The sequence below is a fragment of the Palaemon carinicauda genome, chromosome 42 (assembly GCF_036898095.1).
Source record: "Palaemon carinicauda isolate YSFRI2023 chromosome 42, ASM3689809v2, whole genome shotgun sequence".
Taxonomy (NCBI): domain Eukaryota; kingdom Metazoa; phylum Arthropoda; class Malacostraca; order Decapoda; family Palaemonidae; genus Palaemon; species Palaemon carinicauda.
The window spans coordinates 52,400,972-52,422,375 of NC_090766.1; the positions used below are offsets into that span (position 1 = coordinate 52,400,972).

The 21,404-nt window shown below is 41.4% G+C and overlaps 1 protein-coding gene across 2 annotated transcripts in view; it reads right to left on the minus strand.

The window, feature by feature from the left end:
* Positions 1-21,404, minus strand: part of LOC137632972 (putative ATP-dependent RNA helicase TDRD12) — a 99,140-nt gene that overhangs the window by 10,577 nt on the left and 67,159 nt on the right. For both annotated transcript variants that reach the window (XM_068365111.1, XM_068365110.1), the window contains exons 13-18: positions 17,000-17,152; positions 16,080-16,214; positions 15,564-15,665; positions 5,055-5,488; positions 4,551-4,675; positions 2,919-3,023 (exon numbers count right to left, since the gene is read on the minus strand). In XM_068365111.1, coding sequence (XP_068221212.1) covers positions 2,919-3,023; positions 4,551-4,675; positions 5,055-5,488; positions 15,564-15,665; positions 16,080-16,214; positions 17,000-17,152 — 1,054 coding nt within the window. The remainder of the gene's footprint in view (positions 1-2,918; positions 3,024-4,550; positions 4,676-5,054; positions 5,489-15,563; positions 15,666-16,079; positions 16,215-16,999; positions 17,153-21,404) is intronic.

The window sequence follows — 21,404 nt, forward strand, 5'->3', positions numbered from 1 at the left end:
GCTCTAAAAACACCCTTCAGGAAGTGATCAAGGTCTGAGAAGGTCCAGCAAACCTTAGAGCGCCTCATTGCAGTTCTACGAGGCGAGTCTACCAGACTTGAGAAGTCAGCCTGGGCAGAGGCAGGTACTCCCAAGCCTGGTTCCTCTCCTGTGGCATACCAAACGCCCGCTTTAGAAGTGAGCTTAGTCGGAGGAAACATGAACGAAGTCTTGCCAAGGTGTTGCTTAGTCTGCAACCACTCCCCTAAGATCCTTAACGCTCTCTTAGAGGACCTTGCTAGGACTAGCTTAGTATAGGTAGACTTAGCTGGCTGCATGCCCAGCGAAAACTCAGATGGTGGAGAGCGGGGAATAGCAGAGACAAAGTGGTCTGGGTATACCTCCCTAAACAGAGCCAAGACCTTACGAAAGTCAATAGAAGGCGGAGAAGACTTGGATTCATCCACGTCTGATGAGGGATCCAGGTGTGCCGCCTCATCATCAGACGCCTCATCACCAGAGTGTAGCGAAGAGATCGGAAAGGTATGCTGAACAGCAGAGTCAGTACGAGCTGGAACAATAATATTAGTGGTTTCCTCTTCAAGACTCTGTTGAGGGAACACCTGAGGCTCAGACTGCAAAGGCTGAACAAAAGAAGAAGCAGAAGGAAGGCGCATGGGTGGAGGAGGCTGACTCCTGGCATGAGTGGCTGAACTCAAGGGTTGCGCTTGCTGAGTGGTTGGCGGAAGCGGAGTAGCAAGTTCCTGTTCCTGCGGTGTGAGCGGAGAGCGATGAGGTAGAGGCTGCGCAGAACGTAGTAAATGTCTCGCGAGTTGAGGCTCCTGAGGCGCAAGGCTAAGGTGTTGTGGTGCTTGCCTAGAGGAGGGTTGAGCTCGCTGCAGCGAGAGCTGAGGAGACTGACTCATGGATGGGAGAGGTTGTTGTACCTCAACCGAGTGTTGCATCACTGGTGGAGCAGCAAGTGGAAGCGGAGGAAGAGAGGTATAAGCCTCCTGATCCCATTGCTGAGGTTGCCTTAAGGAAGGCGGAGGCTGTACACCACTGGGAACAGTAAACTCAGAACGTGGCTGAACATCGTACGCCTGGCAGGCGGTACTGCGGTCAGGCGGAGCGAGTGCAGGCGGAGGCGGAGGCGCAACCTTCTCAGCCCGACACTCACGCATCAAGACCGAAAGTTGTGACTGCATGGACTGCAGTAGAGTCAACTTGGGGTCGGCAGACACTACGGTCTGCTGAGGCAAAGCCTTACTCCTCTTGGGCGGAGTGCAGTCGACTGATGACTGCGGCGAGTCAGAGCTGAGCCAATGACTGCAGCCCGGTTGAGCACTCGCGGACTGGACTCTGCGTTTGAGTGGTCTAGAGACCTGAGTCCAGCGTTTCTTCCCTGACAATTGATCAGCGGACGAGTAAAAGACGGGCTCAATCGTCTGCAGGTGGGAGTGACGGTCTCTGGAAGACACGCCCGCAACCACCGAGGATACTTCTGTGCGCCGATCAAGGCCTGCCGAACCCTTTTGCCCTTTGACATTGCTTCTCCCCTGGGCTTGGGAGCTTGCAAGAGGTCCCGGACTGGGAGGACGACTGGCACGCACAGAAGTATCCTCACGCACCACACTGACACTGACACTAGCACTTGGCACTGCACTGACACTAGCACTCGTCACAGCACTGGCACTAATACCACCCACTGCACTCTTGACCTTAAGTTCCTTGACTTCGGCCATAAGAGACTTATGATCGCTAACCACTGACTCTACTTTATCGCCTAAGGCCTGAATAGCACGCAAAACAACAGACATATCAGGCTGAGGGCAAATAGTAGGTTCGGGGGTAGCCACTACAGGGGTAGGAAAAGGTAGGGGATCATGAGGTGAGGAAAAAAGTGAAGAGTGAGAAGAACTCCTCCTAACTCTGCCTCTCTCTAACTTAGTTGAATACTTCAAAAGACGGACAAATTCAAGTTCCGAAAGTCCGGCGCATTCCTCACATCGATTTTCTAACTGACAGGGCCTATCCCTACAGTCAGAACAAGCGGTGTGAGGATCTACCGAGGCCTTCGGAATACGCCTATTACAAGACCTACATCGCCTATGGGAGGGGGCTTGTGAAATGTCAGACATCTTGAATCCAAAGAGTTAGCCAAGTGGGGTTTCAAAATCAAGCAAAAGATCGTTAACCGTTAATCAGGACTATATAAAAGCTATCTAAGCTAATATAAGAAGGTTTCCAGTAAAGCGACAGCCGAAATCAAAGAGAAATACTTCACCAAAAGCCGTGAAAATACTCCAAGAACATAAGCGTATCCCAGAACGTCTTGCCGGAAGCACGACAGAGGAAAAATTGAGGAGGTGTCAACAAGAAGTACTATAGTACCTGGCCACAGGTGGCGCTGGTAAGTACACCCCCTTCTAGTATTGTGATAGCTGGCGTATCCCTCCATAGAATTCTGTCGGGCAACGGAGTTGACAGCTACATGATTATCGGGTAAGTTTAATATTGAAAATATACTGGTTTAGTAAATTGAAGTTATTTTTTTCAGACTGAAAAGTAATGTCGGAGAGCAATTTTAGGTTAAGTTTACTTTTTAAAACCTTTTGAGCCAATACTTTCCAAAACTTTGATTGCTTTATAGAGCAATATACCAGAAAACTAAATTTACGAAACTTACCCTAAGTTGAACACGAAGGAATCAAAATAAGCTATTTACTTACTGTTTTCAAGATATATACATACAACATACCACAAAAATCACTGAAAATATAGTCTAAAATTATGGTATGATAAAAGAGAACAGTAAAAAGATTACTTTAAATAATCTACTGACAGTGATTCAACATGCAATCCATTACAATAAACTAATCATCAAAACATCATACACAGACATCAAAATACAAATAAAACTGAATCATAACACTTACCAAAGTCCACAACATGACCATGATCTTCATCTGAATCAGTGTCTTGAATTTCCGCTCTCAACCAATTCCGGCGGCGTTTTTTAGCAAATGGAAACCGCCACATTTCTGTCAAAAAAGTAATACAGTATATGACACAATAGTTCATAGAGAAATTTAAATAACTTATGTTAATATTCATGTTAAAACTAATGGGAAGCAGAAGATGCTAGTTAGACATCTATTCACCTTATCATACTTTCAAGATGCCACAAATTTAAAAGATTAACAACAAACATCCAGATGGAATCAGTCATAACAGTGTCACGTAGATATATAAAACGAACGTCATTAAGCAGGTCACAAGGTGATGACCCACGACCACGTGTGACCCCCTTTCAAGACACTTTCCATGAGGAGAAATAGCATAGCAGTCTGTAACTCCTGCACTCTCCAGGTACACGCTAGAGGGAGGGGATGCAGAGTGGGGCTTTTGCAAAAAGCACTAGTTGCATCCTCCTTCTCACGCTGGCTTTCACCAGCACCCACTCGGAGAGGGCCCTTACAGCCCTACACAGACAGGATGCCCATATAACCATCCACTTGGAGAGGGCCCTTATAGCCCTACACAGGGAGGATGCCCATATAACCACAAGTGAAGAGGAATATGAAGTAGAGATGTCCCTGCCATGACCAAGCCCTGCCTCATTAATCCACGTTCTGTGACTGAGTGTCAAGTACTGTAAAATGCCATTTTCATAATCTTCTGTGACTTAGAATTTATCATGTAAATTAGTATGTTCCCTCTGTGCTACCTACCCTGTTGCGAGACTTGGAAAGAAGTACAGTAATTCTATAGGATTTAACAATCTTGCAAAATGAATTCACAGCAATGTGTGTAAGAGTACTGAGATTATGTGAATGTAAGGAGTCAAAGAGAATTCTGAAGGATTGATATAGTTTGAGTCGTCATTAGGTGGTCTTTACTTACGATTTATCTTTTAAAGAAAAACTCATTAACATTAGATGAATCTCTGTTCTCAATGTATATCACTAACTGCAAAAATAAAGTATCTGTCACAGAAGGTTAATCTCCTTTCGCTTCCCCGTCTTCTTTATTTGAAAATATATTTTTGTGCATGTAACATCTCATGTCACAACACACTTTTACAAAGAACTTTCTGGATTATCTTTTGGTCTCGTCTGAATATTGTTCAATATTTTCATGGATATACCTGTTAAATCTCATGGATATACGAGTAAAATTTTCATGTTTAAAGTTTTAGAGGTTGATAATGAATGGCAGAGGCAAGGGGCACAACGATAACCAAGAGACTGATCATTTTACATATGAGTGCACACGCCCAACCTCCATTAAGCTAGAACCAAGAAGGGCCAGGCAATGGCTGCTGATGACTAAGCAGGTAACTACATGTTTCCCCAGATCCTACCTGCCATCCATAGTTCACAAGGATGGTAAGGTTTCAGACACTACTAGAAACCATCAAGTTTGAGCAGGGCTCAAAACTCCCATTCAACAGATTGTGAGACATGGACGTTTCAAGTAGACTACCATAACTTTTAAGGCTGAATACAGGAAAGTAATTTTAGTACTGGAGGTATGAACAATTATTAATGAAACATTGAAAAACCTACTTTTTTGCTCTTTCTGGAGATGAATGATGACAGAAGTTCCTTTCACTTCAATCCAAGATTGATCAGGATCTACTTCACTTTCTAACGCTTCATCAACAACATAAAACTTATCTTCCAACAGTGTTCTAGAAAGAAAAGCACACATAACTTATATCAGATATCAGACTTCAGTACAGTACTGTAGTTGAAAAACACAAACAAAAGAGTTGTTTTTTATTATGACACCAATGCAGAGGAATTGAACAAAACCTCTTAAAATTTTTAAGATGCAAATGTATGGACTCAATATTTTCTTGCTCTCTCAAAGATTTAGCTCAAGTTTTAATTAATGATGATATCTAATAAAAAACAATATATTATTGAGCAACTATAACCATGAACTCTGATAAACTACATGTTCATGAAAAAGCATTCTGTTAAGTCATCTTTCCAACTGCGTCAAAATCCCAAAAAGTCCCCTTTTCTTGATATTCTTAAGAAGTTGTAATAAAAAACAGTTCTTACTTGAACACAAGATGTGAAGTACTAATTCGGCAGAAATACAGCAGCACTCCTATCAGGTGCATTTTCAAAGTGATTTGGTCCCTATTTTGTTTCCAAGATGATTCAGGATTCAATTTTGGAGTAACACCATCCACAGCCTGCAACTGTGGCACACGCAGACACATGTCATTGAATTTTTCTATAGAATTAACAAGTTTTTCACGACAGACAGTCGCTTGTCTTCTCTCCTCTGCTTCTGAAAAAGCGGAGGACCTCCTTTCTGGATTTAGAGTGCATGAATTTTGATCATAGCTTGAGATGCTAGAATCTGACACAGACTCCATAGATTCTATATGAGTCCTTCTATGTTGCAATTGCTCATTTAAAGGAAATTCTTGAACACCGACACTTTCAATTGCCCGGCCATAATACTGTTGATCTTTTTCAAGATAATCCTGGAGAAAGAAAATGCACAAATGAAGTTTTTTATCTAAAAGTTATATGGCCATGGACAAAAAAATGCAAACAGATTTTCAATTATAAAATCAATAACTGGATTTCTATATCCACCTGAGGTTCATAAGGCTTCCTTCTTGAAGCTAGTTAAATATTGTCATATATCCAAAAATTCTAACATTTCCAGTTTTCTTTCACTGTAATTACTATGCCCCTTCTTTATGTAATACAGTACTGTATTGTGTTTATATGGCTGTGTATGATAACAATTTCTGCTAAAATTGCAAACACCAAAAAAAATTAATTAAGGGAAGAGAAAGAGAGTGGGGATGCCATTAAAAGACGACCTGAGCATGTTACACAAGTTAGTGCCAATAATCTGTACTAAATATTAGAATTACATGAATAGTTGTCTTCTATAGAATCAATATATATTAAAGAATACTTTGTGTGATGACACACCAATTAGGCAATATATAACCTAATATGTTGTACTGAAAATTCTAAACCTTGCTCCAATATGGTACTGAAAACTTTAAAGTACTACAATACAACTCAAAACTACTACTTTTTTGGATCAAAATATTTACTAAAATTCTAAAATTTTGGAGCTTCTTGAAACTAATTACATAAGTGCATATTAGATGTGCAATTTTGAGATTTTTGCTTTTTTGATGAATGTGAAAAATTAAGCACTAGAAGGAATTTGATTAATAAAAATGCTATTGGTTTGACATCACACGCAATATACATTTCACAACATGTATACCTTTATCTATGCGAGATTTTAGGAAAATCAAAATGCTACATTGTTTGCATTATATTTGAGTGTCTACATAAAACAGTGAGTGAGTCTAGGATAAATAATAAGAACAATGAGTTGGGAATGGCATTATAATTGTACCATGAAAATTTTAATAATTCAAATAGTAAATACTTAATTTTCATCAATAATTTTGTGTCAGACACTGAGAACACCCAGTGGTATTCATTGACCTTGAAAAGGCTTATGACCGAGTCCCAAGACAAGAGGTATGGAGGAGTCTGAGGGAGAGGAGGGTGCCAGAGAAGTACGTTCGACTGATACAAGAGATGTACCGTAATGTATTTACTAGAGTGAGGAGCAGTACTGGGGAGACAGAGGGCTTTGAGGTGAGAGTAGGATTACACCAAGGGTCAGCTCTGAGCCCATTTATCTTTAATATAGTGATGGACGTTTTAATAGAAGAGGTAAGGGAGGCAGTACCATGGAACATATTGTATGCAGATGATATTGTTCTGTGCGCAGAGAGCAGGGAAGATCTGGAAATGAAATTGGAAAGATGGAGGCAAGTACTGGAGGACAGAGGAATGAGAATAAGTAGATCTAAGACAGAATATATGTGTACCACCAGTGAGGGGGATGATAGAGAAAGTATTCAGCTTAGGGGAGAACAGATAAAGAGAGTTGATAAGTTTAAGTATTTGGGATCATTTGTTAATGTTGGAGGAGGTATGGAAGATGAAGTTAAACATCGGGTACAGGCAGGCTGGAACAACTGGAGAGCAGCCTCAGGAGTTCTTTGCGACAAAAGAATACCACTGAGATTGAAAGGAAAATTTCATAAGACAGTGGTAAGAACAGCAATGCTGTATGGAACAGAAACAGCAAGCATGAGGAAGACAGAGGAGAAGAAGATGGATGTGGCAGAAATGAGAATGCTTAGGTGGATGTCTGGGGTGACAAGAGAGGACCGGATAAGAAATGACTACATAAGGGGGTCGACAAAGGTGGTGGAAATATCAAAGAAAGTGCAGGAAGGGAGGCTGAGATGGTATGGACACTTGATGAGGAGAGATGAGGACCACATTGGGAGACATACTATGGAGATGGAGGTTCAAGGAAGAAGAAGAAGAGGGAGACCAAGAAAGAGATGGAGGGACTGTGTCAGAGGAGATTTACAGGAGAAGGGGATTGATGAGGCAGAAGCGCAGAATAGAAAAAGATGGAAACGGCTCATCCGCAACGGCGACCCCATATAAAAATGGGAACAAGCTGGGAAGAAGAAGACACTGAGAACACCCTTAACTATTTCTCCCATATTTTCTTCCACTTACAAGAAATAAAATATGTATTTAAGGTATGTATTGGTTATACAAATTTGGGCTATATAGTTTGATGCTCAGGATTATGAGGCCATTCATTGTCCAAGTGCAACTAGAGAAAAACCCTATACAGTAGTTACATTATGAAGTAAATATTAAGAGAGTTTGAACAGAATGATGGAAACATCAAGAGAGAATAGTACAAAGACAACCTGGAGGAAAGCTTAAGATATCATTGAAGAGGGGATAAATAAAGACATAACCCTCACGAGAGTTCAGGAAGATAGGATATGGGTAAAAAGAGAGTGGAAGGAAGAGTAGACATGAAAAAATATTCTGAATGGTGATTGCAAAGCATTATCTGTGACAACACACTGAAGGATAATATCACATGAAACCTGCATGCTATATAAAACACTGAAAATTATTTTAATTGAAAGGAAATTAAGGGATTTTGACGAAGGAAAAATCTATTTCTGGGGAGAGACCTGTGACGCCCGGCGAAAAAGTCCTTCTTTGTACTTTTTCTGATATAAATCTTCCAAATATACCAGAGAAAATTAAAAGCATGGAATGCAGAGGTTACAACCCTCGCGCGAGCACCTTGTTGGTGTCGTATATCTAACAAGGGCGTTTGTAAAACACTATTCACAGGCTGTCTTCCATTTAGATAATCCCTTCATCAAAGGGGGAGGGCCGTGACAGGCCCTAGAGAATACAGTTGGGTTACCCTACCGACACCCACCACTCGCGCTCACTAGGTCATCCTTCTGCAAGAACATATGGCTTGGCAAGGAAAGGGTGGGTCCTTACAAAAAATAATCGGGAAGGGTTTCGCCGGGCGTCACAGGTCTCTCCCCAGAAATAGATTTTTCCTTCGTCAAAATCCCTTTTCTGGGTCGAACCTGTGACGGCCGGCGAAAAAGTACCAGAGAATGCCTTCCAAGCCCAATAAATTAATAACATAATGAGGAGAATACAATCACCATGTACGACAATACTATGATATAATAAAGTAATCGTCCAATTACCAACCAGCCAAATGACATAGGGAACGTAAGGTTAAATAATAATGACAAGGAACCAACTGAGTGTCGAATTGCAAAATGCATCAAACCTTACATGTCTAAGTATATCTAAACATTAAAGGAACGGTAACTACAATAACAGTTAAACCATAGGAATTAAACATGGCAAATATCATAGGGCTAACGAACTACCAAGGAGAGCGGCGACGTGGTGTGAGTGGCGGGTAGGAGGGAGAAGAGAAGAGATGGAAGAAAGGAAGAAGAGGAGATTAATGGGGAGAGATAAGGCTCCCCTCTGCCATCGTTGGGTATTTAAGGGCCTGTAAGATCTTTAGATATTGGCGTTTGACAACCATAGGGGATTTCCAACCCGTATATTTTTTAAAATCATCAAAGTCCCTGTTCTGGAAATCATTGTTGGAGGCATCTACTGTCCATATATCATGAGCCTGGGGAAATGATTCCGGATTAGTATGTTTAATGAAGTAGAGGATTTGTTGCCTGATACCGTGAATGGAAATAGTACCTCCTTGTTCCCTGATAACCAAGGAGCCAGACGAGCGGGTGGCAGTTCTAGCTAAAGAGGGGCTTGAGAGTGTGACTGTACACGGAGAAAAATCCTGGGGATGAAGAATAATCTTCCGAGAGGAGCACCTATTTTGCGGATCCTCATTTTTTAGCTAGGGAAGCTTTGTCTGGAAAGGAGTACTTCGGCTGAAGGGAGGAAATCTATGTTTTCCGGGTTTCGTGAGAGCTGCTAGTTCTGATGTTCCATCACCTGAGGCCATAGCCGTTAGAAATAAAGTCTTCCTAAGAAGAGTGATATAAGAGCAGGATTCATTGTCCGTGTCCATCGCAAGTTTGAGAACACCGTTCAGAGACCAAGAGTCCTTTTGTGGCCGAACCGAAGGTAGAAGCCTAGCACATGTTTTTGGGGTTGATGAGAAATAGGAATCAGCTAGGTTAATGTTGAACCCAACAAGGTAGATCTTCTTCAAAGCTGACTTGATGGTGGTTAAAGTGCTAACTGTTAGGCCTTTGTCAAATAGGAACCTCAAGAAAGAGATGGCTAAATGCGGGGACATACGAGTATGGTCTGCACTCTTAGGGGACCTACTAGTTGTTAACGGCCGAATCATATTGGCGAATTGTCGAGTCCCTTTTGTCCCATTCGATGAAGAGATCGTTTCCGGTTCAATGTTCGCATCTCTACGAGCTGCCAACTTCCTGTAGTCCACAAAGTTAGAGTTTTGGCTATCCTTGAGTAATCTGACACAGTGAGTTTGGATACTCGGGTCAGTTTGAGGAACGGGATCCGGATGGGACTGAGTTTCAACTCGAGGAGGAGAGGAAACCAACTGTTCTTGGCCAGTGAGGTGGTACTAAAGCCACTGCGCCCGGGAAGGAGCGTAGTTTGTGTAAAAGTTTTTAGAAGATTCCCTGGGGGAGATAGGGAAATCTTCTTCTAATGGTTCCAATCCCGGGGTAATGCGTCCATGGCATAAGCCCGAGGGTCCAGGGTTGGGGTCACATAACAAGGAAGTTAGTGATTCATCTGAGTTGCGAATAGATCTACCTGGAGGCCTGGAACGAGCCTGAGTATCCACCGGAATGAAATTATGTCTAGAGACCATTCTGACTCCAGTGGATCCGTCCTGGATAGTGAGTCCGCTCTCACATTCTGGCCTCCCGCTAGGTGAGGTGCTGACAGGAACCAGTTCTCTTCTGTTGCCCAGGCGAAGATAGTGACCAGGATCTGATTCAGGTTGGGTGACTTGGATCCTCCCCTGTTGACGTAGTGTACTGCGTCTGTGCTGTCTGACACTACTCTGATGTGGGTCGACCTCGGAGGAGAGTCTCTCTTCAGGGTCAAGAACACTGCCATGGCTTTGAGAACAATGATATGGGACTGTTTCATGGAGAGTGACCAAGAACCTGAAACATCTGATGTTCGGAGTAATCCCCCCCCATCCACTTAGAGACGCGGCTGTATGGAATGTCACTTGTGGAGGTGGGAATTGTAGAGGAACCGATTTGGAGAGGTCCTTCGGTTCGGACCATGGGTGTAGTCTCATTTTCAAGACAGAGGGGATCTTCGAGACCATGTCTCTTATAGGTACTGTAGCTCTCTTTCTCCAAACTCAATTGATGTCTTTAAGTTTGGCTTTTATTAGATCTGTTACTGAAGTGAATAGGAAAAGTCCGAGGATACTTTCTAAGGCTCTTCGGACACCTGTTTGTGTTTGAGAAAATTTTTTGATCTTGGAAACTATTCCTCTTACCTTTTGGAAGGGAGAGACAACGTGTGCTTCGAAAGGTCCCACTGAATGGCTAACCATTCTAAGCGGACTGATGGTTGCAGGCGAGATTTTTTGGAGATTGACCCGAAATCACAGGTTGTCGAGAAATTGGAATAATTCCTTCGTAGCTCTGTTGCCTTCTATGACCGGCCGGGCCCAAATGAGCCAACCGGCCAGATAAGCAAAGATCTGTATCTCTTGGTTCCTGAGTTGTTCTAACACTCTCTCTCCTAGTTTTGTGAATATCCTGGGATCAATGTTGAGGCCAAAGGGCATGTCTTGAACACAAAGGCTTTCCTGCCTAGGCGGAAACCCAGATAAGAAAGTTTCGAGCTAAAGGCGCAAGATAATAGTCGTCGGTAAGATCGACAGAGGTGGTGACGGTCCTACGGGGAAGTAAGGTCCGTACCTGAGAGATAGTCAACATCCGGAACTTGTCGCAGAGAATGTAAGAGTTTAGCTTGACAAGTCCAGGTCCACTCTCAATGCCGCCAAGCCTTTCTTCGGAATTGTGAAGAGGTGGCTTTGGAATTTCAGTGATCGATCCCGTTTGATTGCTTCTTCTTGAGTAACCCTGTGGTGTACTCTTCCAGGATGGGAGTGGATTTCTGGGAGAAGGTCACTGGTGGAGGAGGAGGACCTTGTGGCCATTTTCACCTCAAACCTTTAGAGATTATGCTATGAGCCCACAGACCGAAGGTCCAATGGTCTCGAAAGTGGTAAAGTCTACCCCCTACCGGGACCACCGCGTTGTGAGGGGGTGAATCTAGGTACTTTCCTTCTCCGAGCCCCCTTTTTTCTAGGTCCGTCTCGATGGCGAGACTGTCTTCTACTCCTGTAGCTTCCTCTCTGGTGTCCACGAGAGGAGCCTGAGGGTTCGGATCTAGGGCTGTATGCAGGTAAAACATCCCAACGGGGTTGGGCTGTGTACCTGGGGAATCAGTGAGGTAGACCACCTGATGAGGGGGATTTGGATGCATAGACGTCGAATCGGAGGGAGGCTGTGATGACGAGTGGGTAACCGACTATCGATTCCTGTCTGATAGAGGCCTCAGACAGAACGTATTTCCCACAACTAACCCGATCAGACCATCAAACGTGTAGGTCAAATTGGAAGGGCAGATCTTGGAATTATCGTAACCCCCAGACTGACAACATCCTGGTCCAGACAGATCGGGCCTGCCCTTTAGGAAATAATACTGTTACCTTCGGTACCTTGTCTAACCTAACCAAGGCAATCTCTTTCAATCGAATGAATCCGTTGAACGGGAATTCTAGTACCTGGGAGTAAATTCTAGGTCCCCCAGAGGGAGGATGTCTATGCCATCCAGATTTATGGTACCATCTATATATGGAACATGTAAGGCAAATCTCTATGCGTTGTTTTTATCGAAGGAGGTTACTTCGATATGCCTGGGGCTGTAGGGGGAAACTTCTGAGTTCCTGAACGGATCTGACTCACTACCATACTTTTGAGCTCCGTCATAGCCCCTTGGTTTTCCCTAGAATGTGTTGCTTTTAGCAGTCACGGTTTATGCAGGGTAACATGAACATCAGGATCCATTAAGGGTCCTAGGTCGGTGACGTAGGTAATTGCAAAGCTGAAGGCTCAAAATTCATCCCCACCTACCTGCCCGTCCATGGGGTCGTCGTCCAACCTTAGAAAGGACACTCTGAGGAGATAGGGACCTCTAGATGGAGCATTTCTTCCCAACCTTGATAACCAAGGGCGGAGAGCCTCTCTTGCAGGCCAGAGAGATTCATCATCATCCTGAAGGGAACCATGTAGGCGAGCCTTCTGTAAAAGAAAGGGGACATAAGTCTGGATGTTCCTTGAACTTTGGTTAGTGATCCTATTCACAGGCTGGGATCAGCTGTATAACTCATAAAAATCAATTTTAAAGAAAAATCATTTAATGTACTATCATTTGGGGTATAGTTCGACACTTGTATTCATGAAATGTGACACTGTTGGCGCATCCGCCACAGGTTGGCCACCCCTGACTCAGACGTTCAGAACCGGGTCTAACATAATTTACTGGCTATTAGTATTCTATTGATTCATCTGTTCACTGACCAGAGTTTCAAGGAACAGTAAATAGCCTCTCATGGCATGGTTAGTCTCGACCCGGCCCTTCATTAGAAGGGGCCAACGTTTGGTTCCCAGTACTGAGTGGAAACTTATTTCTATTTGAACACTAAGTTGTATGGATATTTATTCATATTTAGGCATAGTTAGAATTGAATATGTATAAATATAGGCATAATCAATTTATTTCTATTTGAGCACGATGTTGTATGAATATTTATTCATATTTAGGTATAGTTAGAATTGAATATGCACAAATATAGGCACAATCAATTTATTTCTATTTGAACACTATGTTGTATGGATATTTATTCATATTTAGGCATAGTTAGAATTGAAAATGCATAAATATAGGCATAATCAATTTATTTCTATTTGAACACGATGTTGTATGGATATTTATCCATATTTATACATAGTTAGAATTAAATATATGCATAAATATAGGCATAGTTATGTTCATATATTTTTATTTGGACTTTCAAGAATAACTAATGAATATTACCAACGCAAATTCAAAGTGTCATTAAAGTAAGTACAGTTTACTTTGTATTCATGTTAAATCCTTTCCTTTACAGCAAAACAAGAGATTGGCCACCCGTGGTCTGAGTGAGCTCTGTCTGTACCGGAGCTCCGGTAACAATCCCCGGTACAAAGGTCCGTCATAGTGACAACGTGAACACCAGAGGAAAACTAATATTAACCTCAATGCTGATCGCCTGTACGATATCCGGTTAAGCCGGAGATTCGATGAAAAGGATCGTAATAACGATATTGTGATTATTTATGAAAAAGGGGTTCATACCCTGATTCTGATCGTCTGATTGATCTCTGTTTGTAACGGAGAACTAGTGACAAAGGTCCGTCATCGTGAAAACGTGATCCTCAGCGGTACAATAACATTCTCTAATACTGAATGTTTGTGTTATCTCCAGTGAAGCCGGAGATTCGATGAAAAAGGGACCGTAATAATGAAACTGTGAAGTCTTCATCGGTATCACATTGTTAACTCCGGTTCTGGCCGTCTGCTTGATCTCTGTTTGTACCGGAGATCCGGTAGCAAAGGCCCGTCACCGTGATATCGTGACCGTTCCCGGTACGATAACATTAACCTCAATGAATGATTGTGTTATCTCCCGTGAAGCCGGCCGTAACGGTGTAATTATGATCAAACATGACAAAGGTTCGTGTGTAAAAGGCTTCAGCCGGAGTCCGAGTGCCGGATTACACCGTTGCACTCCAAAAACCTGCTCCTGAACGTTAACTAGTTCTCACCCAATGAGCATCCATATAGCGGAGCATAACTCAAGGCGGAGCTAAGCATAACTCCGGAGCTAAGGGTGTCGGTATAAAACGACCCCAATTAATGACTCATACACTAACGTACCTATTAATAGTGTTAGCTATATTAACAGTAACCACATCAATAAAAACGTTTATAATATTAAACGTACTATCATCAACTCTGATACTAAGAGGAGGCTTGAATAACTCGTGATCGTATAAAAACGGAGAACGGGAAATTCACCTCTCTTACTCGAGCTAACAAAGAAAACGAGAGAAGGGATAACTCATATCTGTAGAACAGGGAACGAGCAGTCTCTGTTTTCGCTCTCAAGGTTACATAATAAAAAACTAACATCACACAATAAAACAAGAACATTAATAAAATTTATTGCTTTTCTTAGTAATAACCAAGAACGAAGAATAACGTAAAAAAAAAACAAGGATATAGTCTAAATCGAAGCCTCTGAGGCGAGAACAAACTAACAGACTAAATCGCTAAACTTTAATTCGCTATTCTTTAAATCGCTATTCTTCGTAGGTCCAAATTGGACTTGCAAGCAAATAAATACCATAGTAAAAATTAATGATAACAATAAAAGGCCATAAAATGTAAGTGATATAACCAAGATGACAGAGTACCAGATGGGCAAAATTAACTAGAATATTTACCGAAGCGAACATAACCCAAAATGGCTGCCGATACCTCGGCAAGACAATCGCTTCCAAAACTAAAAACCACCATATTGGAAACAGAACAAATGCCCGGTACTGTCAAAAGCTGCCAAAACAAACTATGGTACTTAACATTGGTAAGGGTGAAGTATCAACGTCAGTCATGTTGAATTAACGACAATCACTTCGAAAAACACTGGGCAAAACACTTATAAACTTTGCTGGCAAGTCCAACACAGAAGGATAACCTAGTGAGCGCGAGTGGTGGGTGTCGGTAGGGTAACCCAACTGTATTCTCTAGGGCCTGTCACGGCCCTCCCCCTTTGATGAAGGGATTATCTAAATGGAAGACAGCCTGGGAATAGTGTTTTACAAACGCCCTTGTTAGATATACGACACCAACAAGGTGCTCGCGCGAGGGTTGTAACCTCTGCATTCCATGCTTTTAATTTTCTCTGGTATATTTGGAAGATTTATATCAGAAAAAGTACAAAGAAGGACTTTTTCGCCGGCCGTCACAGGTTCGACCCAGAAAATATATTTCTGATCATTACTTGTTTACACACCTATTTTATATTTAGAAGCAAAATTATAGCCCGTTTTTAAAACTTACCTTCATTTCTGGAATGTCTTGGATGAAGTGCAATACTTCTCTACCCTCCAACTCTGCTTCATCCAAGATGCTTGATGAACATTTTACATCAGCAGCCACATTCTAAAATTATCAAATCATATTTACCACTAATTATACAGTACAGGTATTTAAATCAAATATCTGAATATATACAATGAATTACATTTCTACACATTCATATGGTTAGTAGATTATCTATTCTTGAATGCTGTGAAGATTGGAACACTGAAAACTTCAAGTTCCAGGTAGTTGAACAGCAAAAAGCATATTGCAGACAGAAATGCAGACGGGGCTAAAGGTACTTACTATGCCAACATTGGAATGATAAACTGCTTGAGGAATCAAGAGAGCAATGGAATTCACTAATTTGCAAAATTGTGAAATTAAGGATTCCAGTACTAGACAGCGAAACGTTGCAGTGCCTCAACAGATTGTGAACGGAGACATTAAGCTGAAAAAAATTAACATACTATATCTGATATTGCCATATCCTACCTCATTATCTTGATCTTCATGTGATGCAAATCCTTCTCTCACAAGCTCCTTCCACATCTGCCTTGGAGGATCATCAAATTCCAATTCCACAATAAACCTCTTTTCTGTTAGAGAATCAGTTACTACTCCAACAGCCTAAAAGATTAGTTCGAAGGCCGTTATAACAAACAATAATACAACAATGAAAATGAAACTCTCCACAACAAACTTAATGTAAATAAAAAATTCAAATGTTGACAAAGTTGTATGGGATAAATGAATAAGTTATGTAGGTGATCTCTAGACGCAATATGAAAATCAGGGGTGGTTCATAGAAATAATTGGTTTGAGATTTATTGCTAGCCATCGAGTTCAATAACAATGAGGAATGCATTAGCGCACGTAGCAATACACAAAGACAACCACAACCATTAAGTAAAGCGAGTATATTTAGCTTTCTTATGCTACTCAACACTGAAGAAAAAAGTTAAGTCTGATGTTAAACTGAATTATAGGTGCCTATCACAAATCCAATTTGTCACCATTTTCCAATCTTGATAATTTTCAATGGATATTTACTGAATGCACAGGTGAGAAACTTGAACAAAGATCTTGATAATTTTCAATGGATATTTACTGAATGCACAGGTGAGAAACTTGAACAAAGATCTTGATAATTTTCAATGGATATTTACTGAATGCACAGGTGGGAAACTTGAACAAAAATCTTGATAATCTTCAAGAAATTTACTGAATGTACAGGTAGGAAACTTGAACAAAGATCTTTCAATGGATATTTACTGAATACACAGGAGGGAAACTTGAACAAAGATCTTGATAATTTTCAAGATATTTACAGATGTACAGGTGGGAAACTTGAACAAAAATGCAGTGCAAAAACATAAAGATGAGATTTGAATAAGAAAATACGATTTGCTTACCTTCAGCATCCAAACATCAAAACTAGAAGCCATATTGTCCATGAATTCCACAGCCTTCTTTCTTAATTCTTCAGTTACAGCTATATGAGCAAGACCACATTGAATAGCTTGGGCTGATAGCCTTTTTATAATACTGTCTGGGCAGGGATGAACCTAAAAAATGGAAATCTACTTTACAATCAGCATCTATTGAAAACAGAGAATGCAATCTTAGAAGTACAGGGTGGTTTTAGAAGAGGTAGGGGTTGTATGAATCAGATTTTCACAGTTAGGCAGATATGTGAGAAATATTTAGCAAAAGGTAAGGAAGTGTATGTTGCGTTTATGGATCTGGAGAAAGCGAATGATAGAGTTGATAGGGAAGCAATGTGGAACGTGATGAGGTTATATGGAGTTGGTGGAAGTTGTTGCAAGCAGTGAAAAGTTTCTACAAAGGTAGTAAAGCATGTGTTAGGATATGAAATGAAGTGAGCGATTGGTTTCCGGTGAGTGGGGCTGAGACAGGAATGTGTAATGTTGCCGTGGTTGTTTCACTTGTATGTTGATGGAGTGGTGAGAGAGGTGAATGCTCAAGTGCTTGGACAAGGATTGAAACTGGTAGACGAGAATGACCATGAATGGGAGGTAAATCAGTTGTTGTTTGCGGATGATACTGTACTGGTTGCAGACACAGAAGACAAGCTTGGCCGATTAGTGACAAAATTTGGAAGTGTGTGTGAAAGAAGGAAGTTGAGAGTTAATGTAGGGTAAGAGTAAGGTTATGAGATGTACGAGAAGGGAAGGTGGTGCGAGGTTGAATGTCATGTTGAATGGAGAGTTACTTGAGGAGGTGGATCAGTTTAAGTACTTGGGGTCTGTTGTTGCAGCAAATGGTGGAGTGGAAGCAGATGTACGTCAGAGAGTGAATGAAGGATGCAAAGTGTTGGGGGCAGTTAAGGGAGTAGTAAAAAATAGAGAGTTCTGTATGAGAAAGTGATTGTACCAACTGTGATGCATGGATCGGAGTTGTTAGGAATGGAAGTGACGGAGAGATAGAAATTGAATGTGATTGAGATGTGATGCATGGATCAGAGTTGTGGGGAATGGAAGTGACGGAGAGATAGAAATTGAATGTGTTTGAGATGAAGTGTCTAAGGAGTATGGCTGGCATATCTCGAGTAGATAGGGTTAGGAACGAAGTAGTGAGGGAACGGGTGTAAGAAATGAGTTAGCAGCTTGAGTGGATATGAATGAGTTGAGGTGGTTTGGCCATATTGAGAGAATTTAAAATGACTGTCTGCTAAAGAAGGTGATGAATGCAAGAGTTGATGGGAGAAGTACAAGAGGAAGGCCAAGGTTTGGGTGGATGGATGGAGTGAAGGAAGCTCTGGGTGATAGGAGGATAGATGTGAGAGAGGCAAGAGAGCGCGCTAGAAATAGGAATGAATGGCGAGCGATTGTGACGCAGTTCCGGTAGGCCCTGCTGCTTCCCCGGTGCCTTGATGGACCGCGGAGGTAGCAGCAGTAGGGGATTTTGCGTTATGAAGCTTCATCTGTCGTGGATAACGGGGGAGGGTGGGCTGTGCCACCCTAGCAGGACCAGCCAAACTCGGTTGAGTCCCTTGTCAGGCTGGGAGGAACGTAGAGAGGAGAGGTCCCCTTTTTTGTTTCATTTGTTTGATGTCGGCTAACCCCCAAAGTTGGGGGAAATGCCTTGTTATATGTATGTGATCTATTGAATAAAAATACAGTATATTAACTTTCCATCAAGGCCCTATCATTCAAAATACTGAGATTGGCAAGCTAATGACCTTCACTAACCTAATCAAGAGGAAGAGAGAAAATCTGTTAGAAAGAAAAGGAAAGGTTTAATCATATGTCTAGACCAGCACCTTGAATTAAAGGAAAAAACAAATGTCATAAATCTTGATAATCTGAAACCAGCAGACAATTAAAATTGCTAAAATTAACCACTTATCCATAACAAGATAGAATTATCTATGCACTATGTATAAAACCCGAACATATTGGAATGTTTATTAGGGAAAATAAAAATTAGAAGTGGAGTGGCTACCAAGTACAGTGATACCTCGGTACTCGACCATAATCCGTTCGAGATCCGTGTTCGACCTCCGATTTGTTCGAGTACCGAATTTTTTTTCCCCATAAGAAATAATGGTATATATTCTATTCCGTTCCCAAGCACTCGAACAGGCCCAAAATATTAATAAAACGTGTACCTAAACAACAATAATTATCTAAATGTGTATGAAATTGGTCAGAAAATCCTATAAAACAATTTTAAACCATTTACTGTACTAAAATAAAACAATTTTAAACCATTTTCTGTACTGTAGTGAACATACCTTTGAGCAGCGGTTCGATGGCATACAGGGATGGATGTGGAGAGGATGGAAGGGGGAGGTTACTGCTTGGAAGGAGAGTCCCCTTCCATGATGTGGCGGGGTAGTTCTCCTTCAGGAGTTGTTTCTCTCTCCAATGAAAGGGTGGGCAGATCTATTTCAGGGGTTTCTTCTCTTCTTTGTCTCTTCTTTGGAGGAGAAACAGGCTTTGATGTAGCAGCTTTCTTTTCTTTTGTGAAAAACTGGTCTATTGTTAATTGTTTCAATGTTAGCCTATCTTTCATTGGCTTGTGACCTGGCATCTTCGTCTCGTCCTTGGTAATGTACGTATTGGCTGGCATTTTCTTCCAAAATAACCCAGTCTCATCACAATTAAAGACTTGTTGTGCGATCGAATTTTGTTCATTTATGTACCGATCGAATTCCCCCACGTATTTATCGGCTGCAATTTGATCCGAACTAGCTGCCTCCCCATGCCTAGTAACACGATGAATACCTGTTCTATTACGAAACTTTTCAAACCAACCCCTGCTCGCTTTAAATGTAAATGAATCACTTTCACTGGTACTCGGACTTTTCTTCACTAATTCTTCATAGATATGCAACGCTTTTTCACAAATGAACGCTTCACTAACACTTTCCCCGGCCAACTGTTTTTCTTTAATAAATATTAAAAGCAACTTTTCCATCTCCTCAATCACTTGTGGCCTTTGCTTAGTTACCGCCGTAACTCCCGTTGCAACATTCGCCTTCTTAATCATGTGGAGGATTAATTTTATTTTAATTTATTTTTTTTGTTTGCCAAATCAAGAGAGAGAGAGAGAGAGAGAGTGTGAGTGTGTTTAAGTTTTGTGAGAGAGAGGAGAGAGAGAGAGAGAGAGAGAGAGAGAGAGAGAGAGAGAGAGAGAGAGAGAGAGAGAGAGAGAGTGTTTACAGTATTGGCTTTAGTTTTGTCACAGAGAGAGAGAGAGAGAGAGAGAGAGAGAGAGAGAGAGAGAGAGAGAGAGAGAGAGAGTTGTTTTAGTATTGTTAAATAGAGACATTTATTTGCTTTAGCTTTGTCATTAGAGAGAGAGAGAGAGAGAGTGTGTGTGTGTGTGAGTGAGTGTTTATTTACTTAGTTTTGTCAAACCGCAAGAGAAAGAAAGCGTTTATTTGCTTAGTTTTGTGAGAGAGAGAAAGAAAGTGTTTATTTGCATAGTTTTGTGAGAGAGAGAGAGAGAGAGAGAGAGAGAGAGAGAGAGAGAGAGAGAGAGAGAGAGAATTTCATTTGCTTTAGTTTGCGAGATCGCGCGTGCGCAAGAGAGTAGGCTATGTGTGGTTGTGTGTGCGTGTGTTTGTGTGTCCGCGGTGCGCGCTGAGGAAAGGGTAATTAGCGAATGATTGTTTGAAGTTGGAAAGATTGTTGGTATAATTGAGGTTGTTTGTTTACTTTTTTAGCTAGGATAGGGTGGTGATGAATGTCTTGGGCGAAAGGATTGGATATCGAACGATAGAAGGAGTCGGCTGTGTATTTTTTTTGCTCTACGAAAGCCGGCTGTGAAGCTTTTTTTTATATTCTGAGCCGCGATTCCTCCTTTGGAGAAACTTAAATTTTTGACTATTGATGACCTGGCTTACTTAAGGAACTTGTGTTTAGAATGCTCTAGTGGATTGATCAACTGTTGACGACCTGGCCTGTTTATTACAATTACGATTTCGATTGCTGTTACTGATGAGGATGATGATGATGATGATGACGATATAGACTGCCAAATTAAGTGAGGCAGTTATAGCAGATTGTGCCAGTGTTGCGTCTGCCAGGGAGTTGTGGCTTTGGCCGAAAAGGATTGTTGGCCCTTGTGTGGACAACGACGTCCACACATAAACAAATATCGGTTTTGGTGTGTCACGTGTGTGTGGATAAAGAGTTCCACTCATAAACAAATATTGGTTTTGGGTGTGTTAATTCTAAGTTGTTAAGGTTTTTTATTTGAATGGTGTTACGGTTTATATTTAATATTGTTTATGATCCGTGAAAAGTGTTATTTTGTCTGTTTTTGTGTTAATTTTGTTTAATGTGT